At 41.3% G+C, this 21549-nt stretch overlaps 1 protein-coding gene across 1 annotated transcript in view; it reads right to left on the bottom strand.

Annotated features, from left to right (window-relative positions):
• Nucleotides 1-21549, bottom strand: part of PLEKHM3 (pleckstrin homology domain containing M3) — a 79459-nt gene that overhangs the window by 14790 nt on the left and 43120 nt on the right. Inside the window, exons 6-7 of the mRNA XM_066553752.1 lie at nt 18854-18917; nt 1554-1711 (exon numbers count right to left, since the gene is read on the bottom strand). Of these exons, the coding sequence (XP_066409849.1) occupies nt 1554-1711; nt 18854-18917 (222 nt within the window). The remainder of the gene's footprint in view (nt 1-1553; nt 1712-18853; nt 18918-21549) is intronic.

The following is a 21549-nucleotide window of genomic DNA, read 5'->3' as shown; positions in this document are numbered from 1 at the left end:
ACCTTTCATGCTGATTGTGTTTTAATTAAAACCATTAACAAAGACTGCTGTCTTTGGCATGACATCAACCATAACTTCACATTTGTGAAACATGAACACAAGTCCTTTCTGGCTTCTAACTCACACAAACACAGGAGCTAGAGCAGCTTCTGTTGGCTTGAATTGCTGACAAATTCTATTTGATTCCATGGGGTTTTGAACTGTGTAATTGCAAGGTATGTCTGATCTCAGCTGAAGGGCAGGGAAACAATATACACCCAATAATGGTTTTGTGACCAAAAATCCCCCAGACAAATCAAATTTTAATGTGAACTTGTATTCCCAAATGTTCCTTCACAGTCTCATTAATCTTTTGGGAATATCTTCAATCACCTATTATGCAGTCTCCACAGACATCTTATGTTTTATGCCATCTTAGTGTGTCTTTTAACTCAGCCTATCTCACCATGCACCCTAGATGCATTCTTTCTTAAAAATTGTTTATAAACCACATATCACATACCTGGCTTAGCTTTTATCCACTGCTTTGTCAATACATTTTTTTAGAATAAGACTCTGGAAAAACAATATGCAAGCAACCTTTGAAACTCAGATCAGACTGAAAATCCTAGAGTAGTCCTTGGTTACTTTTAATTTATTTAACATCTTTGTGCATGCAAGGGAACCAGATTCTTAACAAACCTTTTTAAATGTCTGGTCCTGATTGTTTCCAAAGGTGGGTCCTTGATTCTTTCCACTTTCAAATGAACACTTTGGAGAACAAATTACAATGACTGTAATTGAAACAGCCATAAAAATACTTATCTGTGGATGTCAGATATACTCTGTTAAGGGTATATCTCCTTTACTGAAAATCCAAGACACTACTGAAAAAGAGTAGAAACTCTGCTGTGTTGCCAAGTCTGCTTTGGTTTCCTGCATTTTGCTTCTAGGTTTCCCATGTGACTCCTGTCCCTGACCTGGCACCCAGTACTCTACATGATCTGAAAGAAAGGTTTTTTCGCTTAGTTTAGGACTCACATACACTTACTTTGCTGCCATCTGAGAATAGCAATATATTAAAAAAAAATCTTGCATACACAGGCACAGAGGAATAAGCAGAGCAAAGAACTAGCCAAAACATTTCATGGGGAAGACACTTCAGAATGGATGGCCATTGTTTTAGAATGGATGATCGCTGTAAATTATGGGCCCAGTGATACCAGAGAACAGAAAGATGTCTGTGATCACTTCAGAAAAGTTATTTGGCTTTTCAGGACACTTTGCAAACTCAGAAGAGCTTTGGATAAATCACACTGTGATGATCTGGGGACCTTTCCCTTTTTGAACAGCTCTTCTGGGACTGACAGGACCTTGGGAAGTAGCACTTCTCATTTGCTTCCACATTTGTTCATGGTGGCCTCCCTGGAGCAGTGATCTACTGTAGCTCCCCAGAAATGTGCATTAGTAGAATCTAGTCCCTAATTATTTAAATAAAAGGTCATGAGGCTGAGAATCCTGAAGGCTACAACACTCAAATCAAATGTATAACTGACATTACCACATTGGAGTACCTGCTTGTAGAAATGTCCTCAAAGGGGTAAAGGATTTCTCCATTGTTGCAAATCTCACAGATGAAACCCTTTTGGCTACAAAGGCTGCAGCTATACACATGAGAGGTGGCAAACTTGATCACCTTCCCCAAGAAAGGAGCCAGCTTTCCTTCAATAACCTGGAATGAGAAAACAATATTGAATGAACCCTGCAGAAATAACCAGAATGACCTGAAAGACTGAGACAATACTTATTACAACAGAAATGTAGGTACATGCTGTTGGTTACAACAATAAGAAAGTTACTTCCCAACAATTAGAGCTCCAGGAAAACACAAGTGATAATAGTAATCATTGAAGCAGCAATGATCCAAACATGAAAACTAGTTTACTATCTCTTTGTAAATCTGTACATGGCAACAACAAAATATTTGTAGTAATTTTATGTTGTCATCGAATTGCAGGGGTTCCATGCTGTTGTCTCCTTATCACAAAAGTTCCATACCTTCTTGGTGTTTCTCATGGGCTGCTCCTCCAAGCACTGACTCGTTCTTCTTCACAAAGCAGCCAACTGACTCCAGTTCCCTTCTCAACCAGCCACTCCACTCTCTTTTATAGCACTCTTCCTCTCATTGCTTACAGCTGTGGCCTGTTGAAGTCAGGCCTGTTCCTAATCTTTGATAATTGGCCCAGCTGCAACTCCTTAGGGGCAAGATTACTCTCTACACTATCTTTATTTTCTTATATTCTACCCCCCTACGATTTTAAGTACAAAAATGCATTCATATAATAAGGCACAAAGAAGTAAATAGGAAACAAGTTTAAGGCTCCCACATTATCTCTGACAGCTATGAATACTGCCTTACAATTTTCACTTCTTCTTACTTTTTATGCACATATCACAGTTTTGGTTGTTTCTTTTCCTTCAAAGTACAAGTTTTTTGCGTGTATTTTGTGAACAGAGTCCTGGCCTTAGTCCTTTAGTAGTGTTTCCCACTGAAAACCATTCAAATATAATGTTCTGTTCCTTGCTAAAACAAATAACTTCTTAGGTAAAGTCTTGAAGAGAAACTTATTATTTTTTTCCCTTTAGTGTCCAGCTCTCAAATCAAGAAGTCCCAGAGAATCCTGCTAGACCATGAGAAGTGATTAGCACTCCTTGTGTTGGTGTGGAAAAAATGACCAAACCTTAAACTGCTAACAACAACAGTCATCTAAATTTGTGACTTGGAGACAATGCCTCAATAAGGGGTGCTATTCAGGCAAAATACTTTCCATTCAGATCAAACTTCTAGAGACTTTAAGGAATTCTGCTGCTGTAAGGAAGAATGAAGATGGAATAAGGCCCTAAGTGTATATTCTTCTCTTCTGGGCTTCCTGTGGTCTGAATGGCAACTTGCCAGATTAGTGATAGAAATGTGCCATGGGATTTGATAGCAACCTCCTGGAATAAAGGAAAAAGAATGCAGTAATTGCTGACTGAAGAGTTGCACGGGGCTGTGCCCTGGAACGCAAGAGTGGGGAGTTTTACACTTAAATGAGTGTCACACTCCGTTCAGCCACCCCTTCCCTAAATATGATAACACCACTTGTAATTTGGGTTAGGTGTAACCAAATCTAGAGAAAGCAGAGATACCAATGCAAAGAAGAACAACAGAGAAGCAAAGGCCAGGTAGTAAGGAAATAAATTTGTTTTCCGGGGCAACTTCCTGCCCACTAGCCAAGAAAGCCACTACTAACGAGTACAAGTGGGAAAGGAGGTGCACGGGGAGTGCTGGTGTTGATGGCAGTGAATGGCACGGGCAGAAATGTGCCCCTTCCTTGCCTTCAGCTCCAGCCTGCTGACAACACCTGCAACAACAGGAAGCAGCAATGTTATTGCTACTGCTGCAGATAGGACATCTGCTCATGTCAGAGGAAAAATGACGTTCCTATTGCATCCTGGTATAGGAAGATCCCCTTCAACCACAATATAAACAATGCAGAGAAGCTGCTGCATGAAATACAAAAATGAAGCCATAGTTCAAGGCTGAACATACTGCAAACCTTCCAACAGATGGTCAGAAGGTAATTTAGCTCCCCTAGGCTAGGGTTTGTTTTTCATGTTGAAGGAAGAAATATTTTGCTTGCAGACTCCACAGTTACAGAGGGGAGACACGGAAGTTGACAATATTCAATAAACAGAAAGAAAGAAACAGTGAAGCCACCCAGCTAGTGACAAGGCTACAGTCACCCTCCAAAAGCCCACTTAGGCACTAACAGATGAAATGCACATACAAAGATAATAAATAAATCACAATGCATACAAATTTTCCAGAGAATTTTCATGCTATAGCAGTCACCTCAGGCCATAACTGCTCCGCTTAAAATGTCAGGCTGAAGACAGAATGCAAACAAACTCTCCAAGTCTGAACTAATGTCATTGTCAGCAACGATTTAGAAGTTAAATATCTGAAGTAACATTTTATATAATGTAATAAACACATTATGATAATCTATTACCTTCCTAAGCACTGGGAGTGAATTTAAAACTACAAGGAACAAAGACTTTCCTGTGCCGAAGTGTTCACAACTACACAAGACACATCGGGTGGGCAGCTGCCCTGAGGAGATGGTGTTATTTGTCTCTATTTATTTATTTATTTGTATGGCTTGTTGCAGCACTGTAGTGGGTGGGCTTGTTACTCTGGCCACTGCAGACATACAAGGAAGATGATATCTTCAAAGAGCCATGCATGCCAATTTTGTAATGTGAATTACAGGCCATTTTACTGTATTATAGGAGGAAGACAAAATGCAGCATCAAATCGATGTTATCACTGGTTTTAGCATCTGTAAATTTTGTGTTATTTTGTTTCATCAGAGACCTCAAGACTATGCACAGGATGATTTTTCCTTGCAGCCTTCTGTCATTCCTGTTTGTAGTTAATAAGAATAAAATCCTCATCTCCATTTATGCTAGGCAAGCAGAAAGGAAGATTGCTATTTGCTGTGCCAAGTCCACTTGCTGTCTACTCACTGTTTTGTGTATCAGTTTCACAGTGAGTGCTTTATGGCTTGGGAAAAGGAGAACAGAACTTGTCATCAAAGGTTTTAAAACTTCTCCTGTGATTGCCAGAGGTCCAGAGTTGGTCATTTTAGACATCCCAGAACCATGAGGGAAGAGTCCCAGGATCTTCTCCCAGTTGTTGCTAGAATCTGATTTTGAGTTTCAAGGAAACATAAGTGATAAAAGAATAGAAGTGTGATAGTCAAATATCATGCATTATCCAGATATCATGGAAATTATGGGAGGAAAAGAAAGACCTCAAGAGGCTGTCTTGGCAGAGCCACCAATATTTACATCACTCTTTACAGCTATATCTGTTCCTAAAGCCTTCAGTGATGAAGACTTCACAGCCCCCATGCAGTCTAATCCAGCACACATCTGTTCTCACTGCTGGAGTCACTCCTAAGCTTTGACCTGAACCTTTCCTAAGAACATTTCAATTTACAAAATAAGTTTACAAAACAGAGAAACTGTGAAATCACACACTACAAGCTGCAGAAAAGTATATCACATTTCAAAAGTGTGACAGCTTAGCATAAAACTAAGTTAAGAGGATGCCAAAGGAAGAGAAACTGAAATTTTCACCCTTGACTTATCTCTTCAACATAGGGGATGTCTCAGCATACACTTGGCAAAGGATTAAAAATATATGTCTGTCTCTTAAAAAGAAAAAAAGCATCAAGCTTAAATTAAAATTTTGCCGAGTTCAGATTCTCTTCTACTTACAGCACACATAAAGAGCAAGGTCTGTTTCTAATCCAAACTCTTTTTAGAGTGAGCAATTGTTTAATTGGTCAAAACTATGGGTGAGAGGTGGTTAATGATGGCATCCCAGTCAGCAAATGACAGAGGGTACAATGCAGCTTTTCCTTCCTTTACTGGCCAAGGAATCCATTCCAACATCATTGTGGACACAGGGCCATGCTTATCACTGCTGTACCTGGAATACGTTGGGGTACACTACTTGGTGACAGCAGAGGGAAAACAGTTGTGTCCAGAAGTCCAAAGCAAGTTGTCTCTCTGAACAGCCCCAGTGTTCAGATCAGAATCACTGTTCATCTCTCTGGATCAGGAAAAACATTTCTCTAAGCTTCCACAAGACAGAAAGCCATGGTCTTTGCACACAGCTCCTGTGTGTGTCACATCAGGAATTGTATAAAAATACACACCCACATGTACATACATAAAAGCCAGGCCCTGCCCTCAAAGCACTTACAATTTAAACCAGCAAAGCAAACACTGCTTTTTACAGTAACTGCCACATATCTTCCACCTGAAATAGGACAAGCTGTGTTTTGGAGGAGCCTCCCATACAGGTTCCCTGCCCAAACTGCAGACCATCCCTCCGGCCAGAGTTTGGCTGCAGGTGCCAGGGCTGCCAGGAGGAGAGGAAAAACCAGGAAATCCAGCAGGAACAGCTACCTGCCCCCTGCCCAGCCTCCTGAACCCAGCTTGGGAAAGTTCAAGCTGTACTGAAAAGCAAGAGGGAAAGGCAGAGAATTGTCTGCAGCAATGGGAGAAACGAAAGGGGAAAAGCATCTGAACATGTGCTGAAAGGGTGGTGGCACAATTATTTTAGATGACTTCTGCAACTCAACAACAGCAACTCAAACAAGTTAATATTATGAATAAAGGTAAATCAAACTTTCTTCTTGGTATATCTTTGTGCTCAGTTGGGGAGCAGTATAATTCTGAAGAAACAAATGCACAGAATAAGTGAGGTGAGGGGGAAATGCAGGGACTGCCAAACACTGGCAGACAAGCCAACGCTGGCAAAGGCTGCCAGAGTCTGTACAGTGGGAAGGCAGGACACATGCACTGGGTTATGTGTTTCCTGATCCACCAGGAAGACAGGAGATAAAAGGCAGCAGTGGCCGTGCTACAAGTTGAAGTCCCTTTGGATACATCACGTTAACATGATTATGAGGGCAATGTGTGATCAGTCAAAGCTTAACTATTTGTCAAGAGGGCTGCTCGCCCCCAGAGGTTTCCTGATCCTTCATTCAAAGACTGGAAGTTACTCATAGCTCCCTTGCTCTATCAAGGTGATGTTTTCACAAACAAATGGATAGTCAGCTGTCCCCAGAGAACAACAGCTGCAAAGCCATAGACCAGAGCATCCAGCAAGCCAGAGTGGCCCAGAATGCATATGCAGAAAAGGGCTATTGCTCACAGACAACTTTCAGAAGCAGCAGGTGTTTCCCAGGGGCCTGTGATCAGAGTCCCTGTGTCTAACCTTCACAAAGCATTTCTGAGCCCACAGCACAGCAGTCCCCTCACCTCTGGCACACGCTGAGTTGCAGCTCTGTCCTGACTCCATCCCTCATCCTGGCTCCCTGGGCTGAACACAGGGCTGGCAGAAGTCCAGCTCTGAAGGCCCCACTGCCCACACCCAGCTGTGCCTCTATGCAGCACAAACCCCAGCTCCCATTACACACAGCAGAGAAGTCAAGTCACTTTGTCTTCCCTGTTCAGTCAACAAAAACTCCCTGTACGAGAACCTACTTCCCAGCATGAAGGAGGGTTGCACAAACCAGTCCCATGGGAGAGCAAGGTCGTGAATGTGGTGTTGCAATATATGCTTTCATATTAAAAACCAAACTAGAAAAGTGGCCAAGGGAACAGAGGTAGAACATCTCAAGTCTGTTCAGAGTCTTAACCCAGAGATGGTAACCTGAACTCATGACTTGTAATAACTTTCTGTTTGGGAAACAGAGCAAGACCAAAAACTATTACAGAACTAGAGTTTGTTCCTGAGAGTTGTTCAATTTACAAAAGACATTAATAGAAGCCTCTAGCTGGGACTAACTGAAAAGTAATCACATATTGATTAGACAAGGAAAGCATGGAAGACCCCTCCTAACTCAGACTGTGTCATTTCCACAGATGTAATAACCCAACAACTTTAGCAGGAACTAGGGGAGAGATGTGTAGAAACAGAAGGACAAATGATCCACCAGCACTTCAAGTAACACCTGCAATAGCCTTCCACCCACCCAGGAGACCAGGGCCACAGAAATACCCAAACTTTGCATCATGGCCACATAAATCAGCACTGAAGTCTATGAGATATGATGAACTTTCTGGACAGGAAAGAAAAAACAGCACAGTTTTCAAACATTTCTGAGGTCAGTGAGTGTTTGTTTTGAGGGCAGGGCTCCTGTCAGCATTGCTAGATAAGAAGCAAAAGGTACTGAGTAAGATCTCCATCCCTGCAGGAGTCTATGTTGTGAATTTGAGTGAAAGTCATCAGAACTCCTACCCTGTCTGTGCATTTTTACCAACTTCTAAAAGTGCAGTAGATGTTTACCTAGAATGGAGATCATAAATATTTTTAATCACCTACATTAGGACTGTCAGAACAGACAGTAAAAGGAATACAGCTTGCTGAGCTTTCAGATACACCGTTTTGCTCAATGTGAGAAACTGCAAAGGTTAACAAGTCTAGATTCTCAACAGTGTCATGGTATATTACAACCACATAAAGTGTTTCTGGATTAAAATACTTTATAAATTAAATCTGGCACTCAGAGTAATTCCTACCATATGATAATAAAAGAAAAATCTGACACAATCTAAACCAAAAAATCCCTTATTAAGATCCAAGATAATGGAGAATCAACAGATGAAGGATATTTTAACAGAAGCTATCCAGAATCTAAGAGTAGGAAGATAAATCTACACACATCTTTGGGTAGATATTCTGCCAGCTCTTGCACAAGGGGCAGTCAACCAGAGGCATCATGTAACAGTGTGCCTGTAAACACTGTGGCTAAGTGATCAGGGAATAAACACTGAGATGGGAACCTGTGAAACGTCCCCAGCACTCCTGAATCCTCAAATTGAGACCTAAAATTTCCTCAGGTATCAGAAGTACTGGAGGAAACTCAGGTTATTATCCTCATAAAGGAGAACCTGCTGCTACTGCTCTGCCTAAGAGCCTGGCCACCAGGGTTAAGTATTCCAGGTAAAGTGGTAAAAATACTGTAAAACTCAGGTTTATATTCTTGCCACTGTGAGACAAGCTAAATTTGCCAAATGGCTTTGTGACCCCACCCTTGTAAATCAGCTTGTTAATCATTATCATCATAGAGGCGATAAAGATGTTTTATGAGCCAACACTGAAGCAGTAACATTAACTACTTATGCAGGGACTGATGTATTTCTCTGCAGATAACATTTATTAGAAGGTACTCTCTTTAAAGACAGGTTTGCTTCACAACCTTCTTTTGAAGCACTGAGCAATCTGTTGCTCTTATTCCTCCAATCTGATCCACATGTCAGACGCAAGTGATACCTGGAGGGTATGGGTTAAGTGATATGAAATCCCTAAAACACCTTGAACTACAGGTTCAAATCTAAACTGGATGGTCCTGGCCTCTCCTCCTGACAGAACAAAATTTATGATTATTTCTCAAGGCCAGACACACACTTGGCTCTATCTGAGAGACAGACATAGACAGAATTTGCCAGGAGGCACTGACGCAATGCAGAAGAGACATGAAAGGCCAAGAGGCACTGAGAAAATAGAAGGGGTGGTGGACATGAAACTCATTCATGATCCCCAATTACATAAATTGAAGAGATGGAAAGTACTTTAATTCACAGGAATAATGTCACAGGCATGTCTGGCAGAAGGAAGCTACCTGAATGAGCAGTTAACAATTGTGCACAGCTTTCCACCATCCTCTGCAGAAAAGGTTTCTGCCCCCATTGGTTGTTTTCTTTCTACCTCTCCAGAAACAGCTAGTCTGAATCATGCCTCTTCCTAACAAATTCACAGGTAAGCTCCAGCTTTGCCTGGACTTTAAAGCACCACAGAGAACATGCTTCCTGGACTGAATAAAAGGCAGATAAAATATCCTGAAGAGACTGTCTTCAATTCACCACTTAGATGCTCACTACCCTCCAAATTTCACCAGTAGAAGCTTTGTGGAGGAGGATTAAACATTCAATAATCTTTCTTCACCTCCAGGACAGATGAGAAATATGCTTTCAAAGGAGCTACCAATGATACAAGAAAGCAGGCCTAGAAAAAACACCTTTAGAAACATCCAGGAACAGTTTGTTCCTCACCCTCCAGCACAACCAAAACTGACTGTCTGACTTGCTTAAAATCTCCTCACCAGAGAGATACCACAACAGTCCAGTGCTCAGAACAACTGGAAGTTGTTCCTAATGCCTGCCTCAGATCTTCTGCTGTAGTCAGGATCTTTACACTCTACCTCCTATCCTTACATTGCAACATCTAGTTCAGAAACCATTTTCTGACAAATTCTCCTGTCTGTCACAGGTAATCTTTGTCACAAGTCAGGACAAGCAAAAGTGGACTGGGGATACAGGAAAAATATGATTGCCTTTCCTTGTTTGTTTACTGGATAACAAGCAAGTATTTTCTGCATTCATTAAACATGAAAATTTGGCATTAAAGCCAAGATGGTAAATGCAAGCTCTGCCCCACAAAGATTTCAGTGGGTTCAGGACTTCTGTGATAAAAACACAGACTTGGAAACAAGCATACTACAATATGCTTAGCTAAGGATAGTACAAGTTGCAGAGAAAATAAAGGGAAAACCTTCCCTGGCTGGGAAGTTCCCAGTCATTTATATCTAGGGAACAGACAATGCTTGTGGACTGCTAATTTCCTTGAGGATTTTTTCTCTTCCGTTGGCCAGATTCTTAATACCACAAATTCTTGTTATAATTTCAATGCACAATTAATCTTTAGTTCAGAGGAAAGGGAAATGGAAAGAGGAAGGATGATCATGAGGTAAAAGTTGCAGAGAGGCAGATATCAGATCTTTTGTGCAATATACTAATCAGCTGGCTTTCCTTGCTCCATTTTGACTCCCAGTCACTGCTTTCAGACTGCCCGTCTTGTTTATTTAAATTACAGGTGATTTAAGGGAAGAATGATCTCTTACTATTTGTGTGCATGCACACTACAATCGGTCACTGTGCACTGCTATACAATAAATTAAAAAAAGAATACAGCAGTAACTTCAGTTGTGACAAGCATGCTATGGGCCCCAATCCCAGCTGCTCCCAACAGCAAGAGTGATATCACCCCACCCTCTCCCCTCCTCTTCCCTTTACACCCTCCACAGTCCCTCTCTGTCCCAAAAGCCTGTTCAGCCTGTGGTACAGGTGACAGCAGGGTGGGCAGGAGCAGGCGAGCCAGCGACTCTGCTCACCACTGCTGACACCAGCGCGCATTGTGCTGCACTAACTCATCACACAGGGCAGAGAGCAACCTGAAAGGAAACCCTGCAATAAACACTGCAAAGAACAAAAAGAACCCCACAAAACCAACTGCCAAATAAATCAAACTAAAGCAGAGCAAACTAAAGGAGTGAGATCTGAATAAACAGAAATCAGAAGTCGCCTTTGACTTGTTTGCATCAGGTAGTCTGTGCTGATGGCAGAGCCATTTGCTGTTCACAGTCCTTCCAGAGCAAACCCCTAAATATGTTTCAGTTTAATTTGCTATTAGAGAGATACTCCACAAATCAGCCCCTACTAAAATACGCACTGCAAAGAGGAAGAATTACAAGGTCAAGAGCAAACACTGCTAATCTCTGACAAGCACACATAGGCAGGGGGCGAGGTGAAGATGGAGTTTTACATTGGCTGGGGGAGAGGAAAAACAAACTGGTGACAGTTCAAGTCAATTTACAGCAGGAGACAGAGAGGATGACAAGGTTCCTCCAAGCCCTCCCCCACTCTTCTCATTGAAAGGAAGAAATGCCAGAAATTTCAGCAGGTCTCTGGATGCAAGCTGACACAAGTGAAGAGGAGATGGAATTGTCTCAGTATAAACAACATGCCAGGAAATCACCTGTGCCAGCTCCCCCACCAGCTCTGCAACAAGACTCACACTCACTGTGTTTCAATCCTCTTTCCTCCTTTCTCCTTCCCTCAAGGTTTCCAGGCAGCTACATGCCAATTTTGTCACACCCCAAGCTCTCCTGATCTTGTTGCAGGGATGAATTATAGGTTGTTTTAAGAAAAAGGTAGTCAAGCAAAGGTTAAAGGCTGTTTTAATCAAACAAGGTTGAAAGAGTACCAGGAATTTGGCTGGTAGGAAACAGAAAGCACATTACTTAGCTTAAAAACATACGTGACTCTAAATACAGAAGCAATTATGCATTCAGGCAGAGAGTATATATACGCTTTTTTTTTTTAAGATTAAGCAAGCAATTGCTTGCAGAGATATCAACTGACTCTACATGCCCACTGAGCAAGATGTTATTTCATGAGTGATAGCACAAAATTAGACACTCTCCTGCCTTGCATAGGACCGGATCTGGGCATTTTAAGGATCCATCTCTGAAGGATTTTAGAACAAGAAAGCAACATACCAAGAAAATGGCTAGGGCTACTCTGAAAAAAAACCTCTGTGAGTATAAAGTATATTTAAAAGAAAAAACTAAAAAAAAAAGTTCTTCTCTCTTCCAAGCAGGTAGCCCTGAGACACTACTTTATTTCTTGGGAAATCTGTTTTTTCAGGATGCTAGTCCTGAAGGAACACCCAGCTGGCTCTCCCAAATCATCATTTTAAGTGAAGTAGAGCAATGAGTTCAGAGCCCAATCTTTCACACTGCTAATCCACATCTCCAGTAGTGGGCTTTTCATTCTGCACAGCAGAAAATAACAGAAGAAACCTGTTTAGCACAAGGCAGCAGAAAAAGGGTAACTTATATTACTGCTGCTGCTTCTACAGGCTGAAAAAAATTAAAGTATCTCTGGAGATCTCAACTCAAAAGCTCCTGTGAATCCCTGGCACCACTACTGGGTCATTTTAAACAGAATTTCATTCTAAAAAGCCACACTTAGCCCAAGAGGCCTAGATTACATGTTCACAAGGAAAAGGGCTATAAGTATTTAAGAAACCCTGTTAAAAATTCTGGTTTCATCCAGTGCTGGAACTAGTCCTACTATTAAAAATATCTACTAACGATCTTGCTGGATCTCTAGACTTGTCTGCAACACCTAATTCAGATGAACTTGTCTTCCTGACAGCCACCTGCCAAAATGCTCCTAACCAGCTCTTCATGCCCTAGCCTGGCTGGCTCTGCCCTGCTCTCTGCCTGAGAGCCACTCTGAATGACAGCAACTCCCTTCCCCAGCAGAGCTGAGGTAAAAAGGAAACGCCAGTACCATCACTGCCATTACCACTGATTGTAACCAGAGCTGTCAGCACTTTGAGAATTACACACACTCAGGGAATATCAGCTAACCTGAAGCTTCCTGCTCTACTGAAAGGCAGCTCAGTGCTTGAAACCTCCAGGGAGTGACAAAAATAAGTGATGTGCCAGGTGCTTTGGGATGACCCTGCCTGAGCAGGGAGGTTGGACCAGATGACACACTGTGGTGTTTCCAACCTCACCCATTCTGTGATTCAGTGATAAAGGAGCCACAGCCACAGGAAAGTAGACAAGCTGTTTAATTGCTGCTTTGCTATCAGATCTTTTAATACTTATGAAGAGATATTGTATGTTTTTCCCATCTTAGGACTATTGTCATATTCCTCTGCTAATATACTTAGTTTAGAACACTGTCAATCAGGCACAGCTGATAAAGACAGCTATTGACATTATGCCATTGTGGTCCACAATGCATCCTTACATAATTCATGTAGGCAACTATCTGGTATTATTACACTGGTAGTAACACACTGCAGGACTCACACCTCTGTCACACACACTGTCTCAACCCTTGCTTGGGAGGCTGGAGCTGTGAATCAATGTTTTCCCAACAGTGCTGAACTCTGAACTGTGGCTGCTATGGCACAGATGATGTGCCTGGCATTCTGCTGCCCTTGTTGAGCACAGTCAGTTCCCACAGAGAACTGTGACTGACAAATCTTCAGTCATCTCAGCATAGCCAGGCCTGCCCAAAACCTAATTGTCCTTCTCATTTTCCACCTCCTGCCCCTTAAGCAGAAAAAGGGCTTGCCTAAAATTAAAAGAATTTGCTGGTACAGCTACATAGGTAAACCTCTTTGGTAAATAGAAGCTTAAGATGATACAGTTTATATTGAATCCCTGAATGACACAAATGACAGCAACAGACTCTCTGACTGATATAAGTCAGTTTGCACTCATGATTTCACAGGCTCAGCTACATGCACCGAGAGCAGGAGGGCATTTGTTGTGTACCTAATTCAGTAATACTTCTGAAACTACAGCAAGCCCAAAGCATAACAGCCACCCCCCCATTTTTTTCAATCAATACAGCCACGTGCACAGGCTCTATGTGGGTCAGATGCTACATCCCATCCTTTTACCGTATCAATAAAAAGGAACTGCTGGGCAGGGACATCAACACTGATGGGCTTGGAATTCATCAGGCTGTATGTTACCTATCTATACTAAGCATTTACCAGCTATGGTACGAGGACTGAGTTATCAGAAAAGAAGTTTTACTTCTGAAAAAAACAGCAAGTAAAAGGCAAAGAAGTCCACATCTTGCATCCTTTGCTATTGTTGGGACTGATGAAACAACTTGTCTAAATCAGCCTAAAGCTTTGCACGTATAAAAATAGTAGAAAGAGCATCTCTGATCTACTCCTTCACTTCTGTCTAGGAGGCGCAATGAAAGTACAGCGTGGGTTAAAAGCCTGGAGGAGTGAAGGAGATCTAATGATTTCTTTGCTTTTCTAAGACATTCTAATCCTACTCTAACAATATATTAGGCTCAAATCAGGTAGAACTTTCGTTTCATTGAAGCTCATTTTATTCCCCACACTCTAGTTAGTGAGCCTTATATGCAGAAAAGCTCAACCAGAAAGATTAAGATTTCCCAGTGAGGAATGCTTCTGTGAGACCAACAGTGCAGCAAGCCCAAAATGCTCCCGGGAGCTGTAATCAGTGCTGGGTATAATCAGTGTTCCAAACGTCAGAGGAAGATGAAATCATTGATCTGTCTGTCAGTAGGGGAGACATCTTCCTAATCCCTTCAGTATAGTATGTCTAGTCTGAAATCCTATAATCCCTTTATTTTATGTACTGTAACTGTGGATATTCTCATTATGGATACTTAATCCTCTCAAAGATGATACATTTCTGGCCTCAGTGACACTATTGTGGCATTACACTCCTCATAGTCATTGTGTTTTGCAGAGAAGCATTTCCATTAAGGATTCCATTGGATTTTTATGCATTCCTCATACTCACTGTGCGATCTGTGCCATATTATTGTGAGAACAGGGCTCTCCTGTTCATCCTTTCTCTGCACTGTTCTTCACATTATTTGTAGGTTCATCTACAGGTAGTCAGGAAAGTTGATCTAAAGTCAATAATGTTTTAACTAAATTTCAACAGATTAGTTTATCTACTATGTTAAAATGGACAAATTATACTACATTAAATTCCTGTATGGACATACACATTCAGAATGAAAATGGCCTTAATGCAATTTATGTCACTTTGCTTCCAAAGTAAATGGAGATAAACCAAATGAAAGCCACTTATATTATGAATAACAGTATTTACACAGTGATTTAAAGTAATTCAACTCATCATTTTAAATTCCCATATTTTGTCACTTCATTATTTTTCCCTGAGTGTTCCTTTATAAACAAGTCTTCAAATTATCATCTTTTTAAATCTCCCATCTTGCTCACAATTTCCATCCTTGGCATCCAGTAATTTTTGCCCTTATGTGGATCCTTTTCATTTTACTGTATCTTTTAGAGTTGGTATAACCAGGATGAAATAATTGGCATGATTAAGAAAGTTTCAACAGTAAAGACCATCAGAGAATGACAGAATGTGTAAGGCTAAAAGGGCCCCCCAGTGGGTCATCTGGACCAACCTCCCTGCTCAAGCAGGGTTATCCAAGAGCATGTGGCACAGAACTGTGTGCAGGCAGTTCTTGAATATCTCCAGCAGAGAGAGAAAACTCCACAACCCATGGAAACAGGTTCCCATGCATGGTCACTGCACAGTAAAGTTCTTCCTCATGTTCAGGTAGAACTTCCTGTGCATCACTGCAATAATTTTTGTGCACTTGTGTATCTTGCTATTTAACATTAAAAAAAAGGCAAGGCATTAGTTAATTCTCTGTGGATGAACCATCTGAATTTGGAAATCACTACAATAGTGCCTTCTAGTCTTTTACTTCAAAAGCTCCCATCAACATGTTATGTAGTGTAAGGAGCCAGAATTACTTTTCAAAAGAAATACAAGACTCTTGTCTGAGTCAACTTTGGTCCAAACCAATATTTAACAGTGTAAAATTGTCAGTTTCAATACAAGCAGCCCCATAACCACATCTGTAAAATCTAAATTGACAGCTTTTAACTCCTGTTGCATGAACTCTGTCTATATGTGCACAGATTTATCAGTAATGTCAGCAGAGAAGAGTTCACACCTCCAGCAGGTTTAGGATGAAAATATCCTGGACTGTAACAGCACATCACGGTCTATAAAACAAATCCATTTTTCCAGTATACTATGTCTGCTAACACCAGCAAATTCAGGAGTGAATACTTGCTTCCTAGCAAGTGGAGATCTCCCTCTTGAAAGCTTTAATTGACTGGAATAACCCTGGATAAACTGCCTAACAGAGATGCAGAGGGTTATGGGTGATGCAGGGCAGATGACACGAGGCTGCAAAGACAAACAAGTGCAGACAATGAGGCAGAATAGGCAAGCTGTGGGGTTTGTGCCTGTGAAATCCCACTTGGTGTTTCTGCCTATTCAGTCTGAACACACCTCATCAGTTATCTTGTCGGCTGACACCAGAATTCTAAAAACATCTACCCACAGGAATGCCACAGATAGACTTCTGTAAACTTTAATGTAGTCCCTGGGGCCTTGGGCTGCAGCAAAACCTTCTGGAGTCCAGGTATGCATTTGTGTGTACATACAAATAAAGTCTGTCACTTGCTGCCTCTTTGGTTACTCACACCTGCACCACCAGCATTTGTTAAAAATACAAGTACTAACAAAAACCACTGCCTCACCAGCATTTGGGAAGTTTCCAAAAGTAAGGCCACTTTGTTCCAATTTTCTTTTTTTCATTCTGCTTTTAACCTCACAGCAAAGTCTTCCCCACTAGAGCCTGATCCAAATGGATCCAAGTGAGAACCATCCCCAGACCACCAGACAGCCCAAGTATATACTCTGCTAGACTCATAATATCTAGGCCCTGTTAGACTTGGCAAGAGATTGATATTGGATTTTATTTTAGAGTAGTATTATAAACTGCTTCATCTACTGGCAAACAGGCATTTCAACCTTTTTGAACTAAGAACAGACCCTCAAACCCCATTTTTGAAACTCAGCTGCTAGGTAGGAAACAACCATGTTTTCTAGGATCTTTAAAGGGAACTTGGCTAGGAAGCAAATCAGAATTGAGCTGGGACTAACCAGGGTAAAGGTTGCTTATATCTGCAGATTACCCCTCTCTGCTTTTCTAATTCACTCACCATGCCTTATCTTTCCATTAATCTTTAATAAACCTTTTAGTTAATTCCCCAAACACATGCAATCTACATGACAGCAGGAAACAGTGCAAAAGCAGTCCATGGATATGAGGAAATAGGCAGCAGAGGAATCAAAAGGAGGAAAAACTTTCAGGATTAAAACTATCCAAACTGCAGGTCAGTGGAAAATGATGAGCAACTGGGAGAAAGCAGCAAGAAGGGGCAAAGCACTCAGGGAGTGAGGAGCTGTTAAGGGTATTAGTATTTATCTGACCATTGGATTCATACTCTCATTGGGCCCTCCTCTTCTCCACTCTGGATCCACTTTGACAAAAACAGGCAATCAGATTTCAAACTTGGAGCCTCTGAAATGTGGAAAACCCTCTCCATGCTCGCAACAAGAATATAGCTAGATTAAAAGGCAAATGTAATTTAACCCACCCCAGCAGAAATGATAATCAAATTATATTGCCTCTAAATACGATAAGTTTGGGACTGGGCGCCTCAGGGGAAGAGAAGGTGTCTTGCAAACACAAACACAAAGAAACATGCAACAGGAAAGTGCTAAATCAATGCATGAATTATGACTTCTACCCTCCTTCTCTCCCCCAGGGTGCTTGATAAGCTGCTGCTTGCTTCTAAAATATCTACTACCAATGTTAGGAACTGATTAAGCAGCTTACAAAGCACTGGGGGCTAATAGACAGGCCCACCAGGGAGACTGCAGCTCTGGAGTTAAGTAGCTCGCTTTTTCATGGCTTGATTATTAAAGATGAGATAGCAGAACATGCTGAAAAGATGTGGAAGCAGTTTCAGACCTCAGGCAACCAGCCTTTTTATTTTATATATGGAATAATTTCTAGCCTGTGATTTTACCAGCTAACAAAAGCCACGTTTCCTGTTTTTCTGTAGTCTCCAGCTCTGAGGGGCATCTGAACTACCTCAATGTGTCAGCTGAACATCCAGAGCTGACTATGCTACTCTTATCCTGCAGAAAAGACACCACTAGAGAAGGGAAACAGGTGAAAGAAGCTTAAAATACTGCTTTACACACCACTGGCAGCAGCATTAGTGTGAACACAGAGGTGCCCAGGTCAGCCAGCACATCTCACCTCATGGCTTCCTCCATTGTGCATCTGAGCATTGCAGCACACTCACCTTAGATTCCCTAGTCTCCCTTTTTCAGCTCTTTTTTCCAAATTCTTCTTGTCTAATCTGTTACATAATAAAATTCTGCTTTTCAGGTAAATGAACTTCAAGGTTCTTGCTTAGTTGAATCAATAACAACACAAAGACAAATTCTGCTGGCACACGACCTCTTCCATGGTCACATCTGTCATGGTAACACTGCACGGCTCAGCTCTGTGTAGGAGGCTGGCTGAGGTTTGGGGGGAAGGGCAGGTGGGGGTTAGGTTCCACCCTGCCTCCTGCTCATGGCAATGCTCAGCAGATTTGTAAATAATCATGTTGCATTAGGGTCTTTACCAACTTCAAAATTCCCGAACAACTACTCTTTCAAGCAAAGAAATAAGTACTGCTTCTCACCTATGGGCTGAGACTGATGAGAATTTATTGAGCAGATGAAAAATTTCTCATAGCAAAGTTCTCTTTACAGACTACAGTTTTCTTTCACAGTCTCTTTCCATCCCTATTTGAACACTGATGCTCTAGACTTTCATCCCTAATCAATGACACTGTTAACTCATTTTTATACTAAACTACAAACCACAGACACAGCTTGGAAGTGCAGGTATTCCCTTAGAAGGGAAATGTACAATTAGCTCTGAAGGTGAGAACAGGCTCCATGTGTAACAGGTAGAATAAATCAAAGACACTCACCTCCTGAAGATCTGCCAGAGAATAAAGATGGATTTGTTGAAGAAGATACTCTCTGGGAAAGATCCTGAAAAGAGACAAATGGGTATGTGTCACACCTTTTTGACTGGGAAACTCCTAAGCTTCCTCTCCCCACCAAATAACAACAGGACAGTGATGTTAGAGAGAAAGAAACTAGAATTGTACCACCCTCTAAGCACCACCTGTTTTTACAGTTTTCTGCATGGGCACAATAGTCCCACAGTAAGAGTAATTTCTATGCCAGTGTCATTCTCATATTGTCAGGTCATATACTGAGACATTAACAGCCACTGAAAGCTCCTTCTGACCACAGATGATGAGTCTTTAAAGAATTGTTGCAGCAATAAAAATAAATAATGCAAACAACACATTAGAAGTATTTCTTATGGTCTGAGACAAGATTCTGGTCTGCTACAAAGCTATAACACTTAGTTTCACAAGTGATTTATGGTTTTGTAATTGAAATAATTATATTGGGGAAATAGGCCATGCAGATACTGTTCTTCCAAAATCAAGTTGATCGATATCAATTCCCCTTTCCATACAGAAATATATGTATTGGTATAGACTTTGTCATGACTTACTTAAGAAAGCAATGTTTACCTTACATTTGCCAGGGTTTCAGGAAAGGCCATTGCTTATGTACTGACAGACCTGGTAAGTAAAGCTAAATTACAGAAAACTGAACAGAGAAGAGATGCCCTAATTAGACTGATAGGCAGTAAAATGAAAAACTGGGTTAATATAACATCACAGAGGGAAAAAAGGACATGGGAACTTAAGTGGATATTAACTAAAAACGTTTATGAAAACGTATGTATCTGCTATAAAGGTGTCAGGAACAGAAAAAGAACATCTATCTTTGTGTGCATGCACAGAGAAGCTGCAACGACATAACCAGCTAAACCACAGAACAAGAGAATAAGACTACCAAATGCAATCTTTGCACAGAACACGGATTCTAAGAAATAATGAAAATACTTCTGTTTCTGATATTCCATTAGCTGTCTTAAACAACAGCCCTATACTGATACTTTTCAAAGTTGTATGTACTGAAGGGGCTAGGACCTCTCACTGCTGCTAAGGTAAGCAGTACAAATAATACATAATTCCTTTTGTACTTTTGAAAAAAATGTAAGATTTATTGGGGCAGGAGGAGAAGAGTTTTGCAAGCAAGGCACTGACAACTGCAGACCACCCATCTTATGGCACTCTGCTGGAGCAGGACTGTGCCATTGTTCCTTCTCACTCACCAAGCATATCCACTCTACCCACCCAATTCTCAGCTACAATCTCACTAGGGCATTGCCATTTTTCCCTTTCAGTTCTGTAGGTTTTACTATTGCTCCTTTTTCAGGGGACTGTGCTGCAGTGGCTCTGCTGCATCACACCTTCAGAATACATTTGGCACAATGTCAAAGACCACTGCAAAACAGTCAAAATCCAGACATCAGACAACATGCAAGATTGGAATTGCTCATTTGCACATAGCAGACCTATGAAAAGATAAGGAGTCAACTCTGAACAACATTTTGAAGCATTACTATTATTTCAGCTCAGATAGAATTTCTTTCATTAAAATTTACCGTCATTCTCCCCTATCATATAGGCAGGCACTAAACAGCTTTGCCAGAAACTGTATTATCTGCTGATGCCCCTACAGCTCTGCTAAGGAAAACAATTAGCTAATGAAACATTTCTTGTTCAGGAAATAGCATGAATAGCCCATAATGCAAAAACTGTAAATGACTAGTATTGATGACTAACATCACACACACTCCCCTGCCTTCAAGGATGGCATTTTATTTCCTTATTTCCTGCAAGTTCTAACTCCTAGTAAAAAGTGTGCAGGTGAAAAGCAAACTCATGATCAACCAAATTCCTTTGTCAGACAGGTCTCAGCCAGCATAGGCCCTGGTGACAAATCCCTATACCTGTCCCCTTCCTTAAAACATGCTGATTTGCAGCAATAGCTCTGCAGAGCTGGTATCCAACACACACCTCCTCCCTTCCAAATCTCCTTCAAGGAAAAAAAAAGTAGGCATTACCCTCCTAGTTTTATGCAAAACATTTATATACATACATATATATTTTTATATACAGACACATATACTCAGCACTTAAGGGAGGGGCATGATTATTTCCATTGCTACAGGAACTGAGGCATAAAAAACCCCTCAGTAAGTAAGGCTGGTGCAGCTCCAGATGTGCAGTCCTTCTATTGACTTGAACAATTAAAATTGAGGTTCTCTGTGGTAGGCCACAGAAGAACAGCCAGGCAGCCAAAGCTCACGAATGCAACCGCGTTTACAGAAGTCATGAAGTAACCAGGCCAGTCCCTGCATGATTCCCAGTAAATGCAGAGGTGCAAAACACTCCCTCAACATTTGCTCACACCACCAAAGGTGTAAACCAGAGCCCCATGACTGTGAAACCCTGAAATTGCCTAGAAGGAGGCAGCTCAGCCCCCACTCATATAAATGAAGTGCTTTCACCACACTTGTGGCAAGCTGAGCAACTCTACAAAAACAGGTCTTGCTGTGCTGCATGTTTGCAATTAATATCTTCTCCAGAAAATTCCTATTAGTCCTGTTTGGAAAGAAAAACCCAAAGCTCAACAGCTACCTGAATGTAACTGGTGAAGCCACCTCTCAAAAATGCATCTGTTCATTGCCAGT

This window comes from Molothrus aeneus, chromosome 7 (assembly GCF_037042795.1).
Source record: "Molothrus aeneus isolate 106 chromosome 7, BPBGC_Maene_1.0, whole genome shotgun sequence".
Classification (NCBI taxonomy): domain Eukaryota; kingdom Metazoa; phylum Chordata; class Aves; order Passeriformes; family Icteridae; genus Molothrus; species Molothrus aeneus.
Note: the sequence above shows the minus strand (reverse complement) of the source record. Positions and strands in the feature narration are given on the sequence as shown.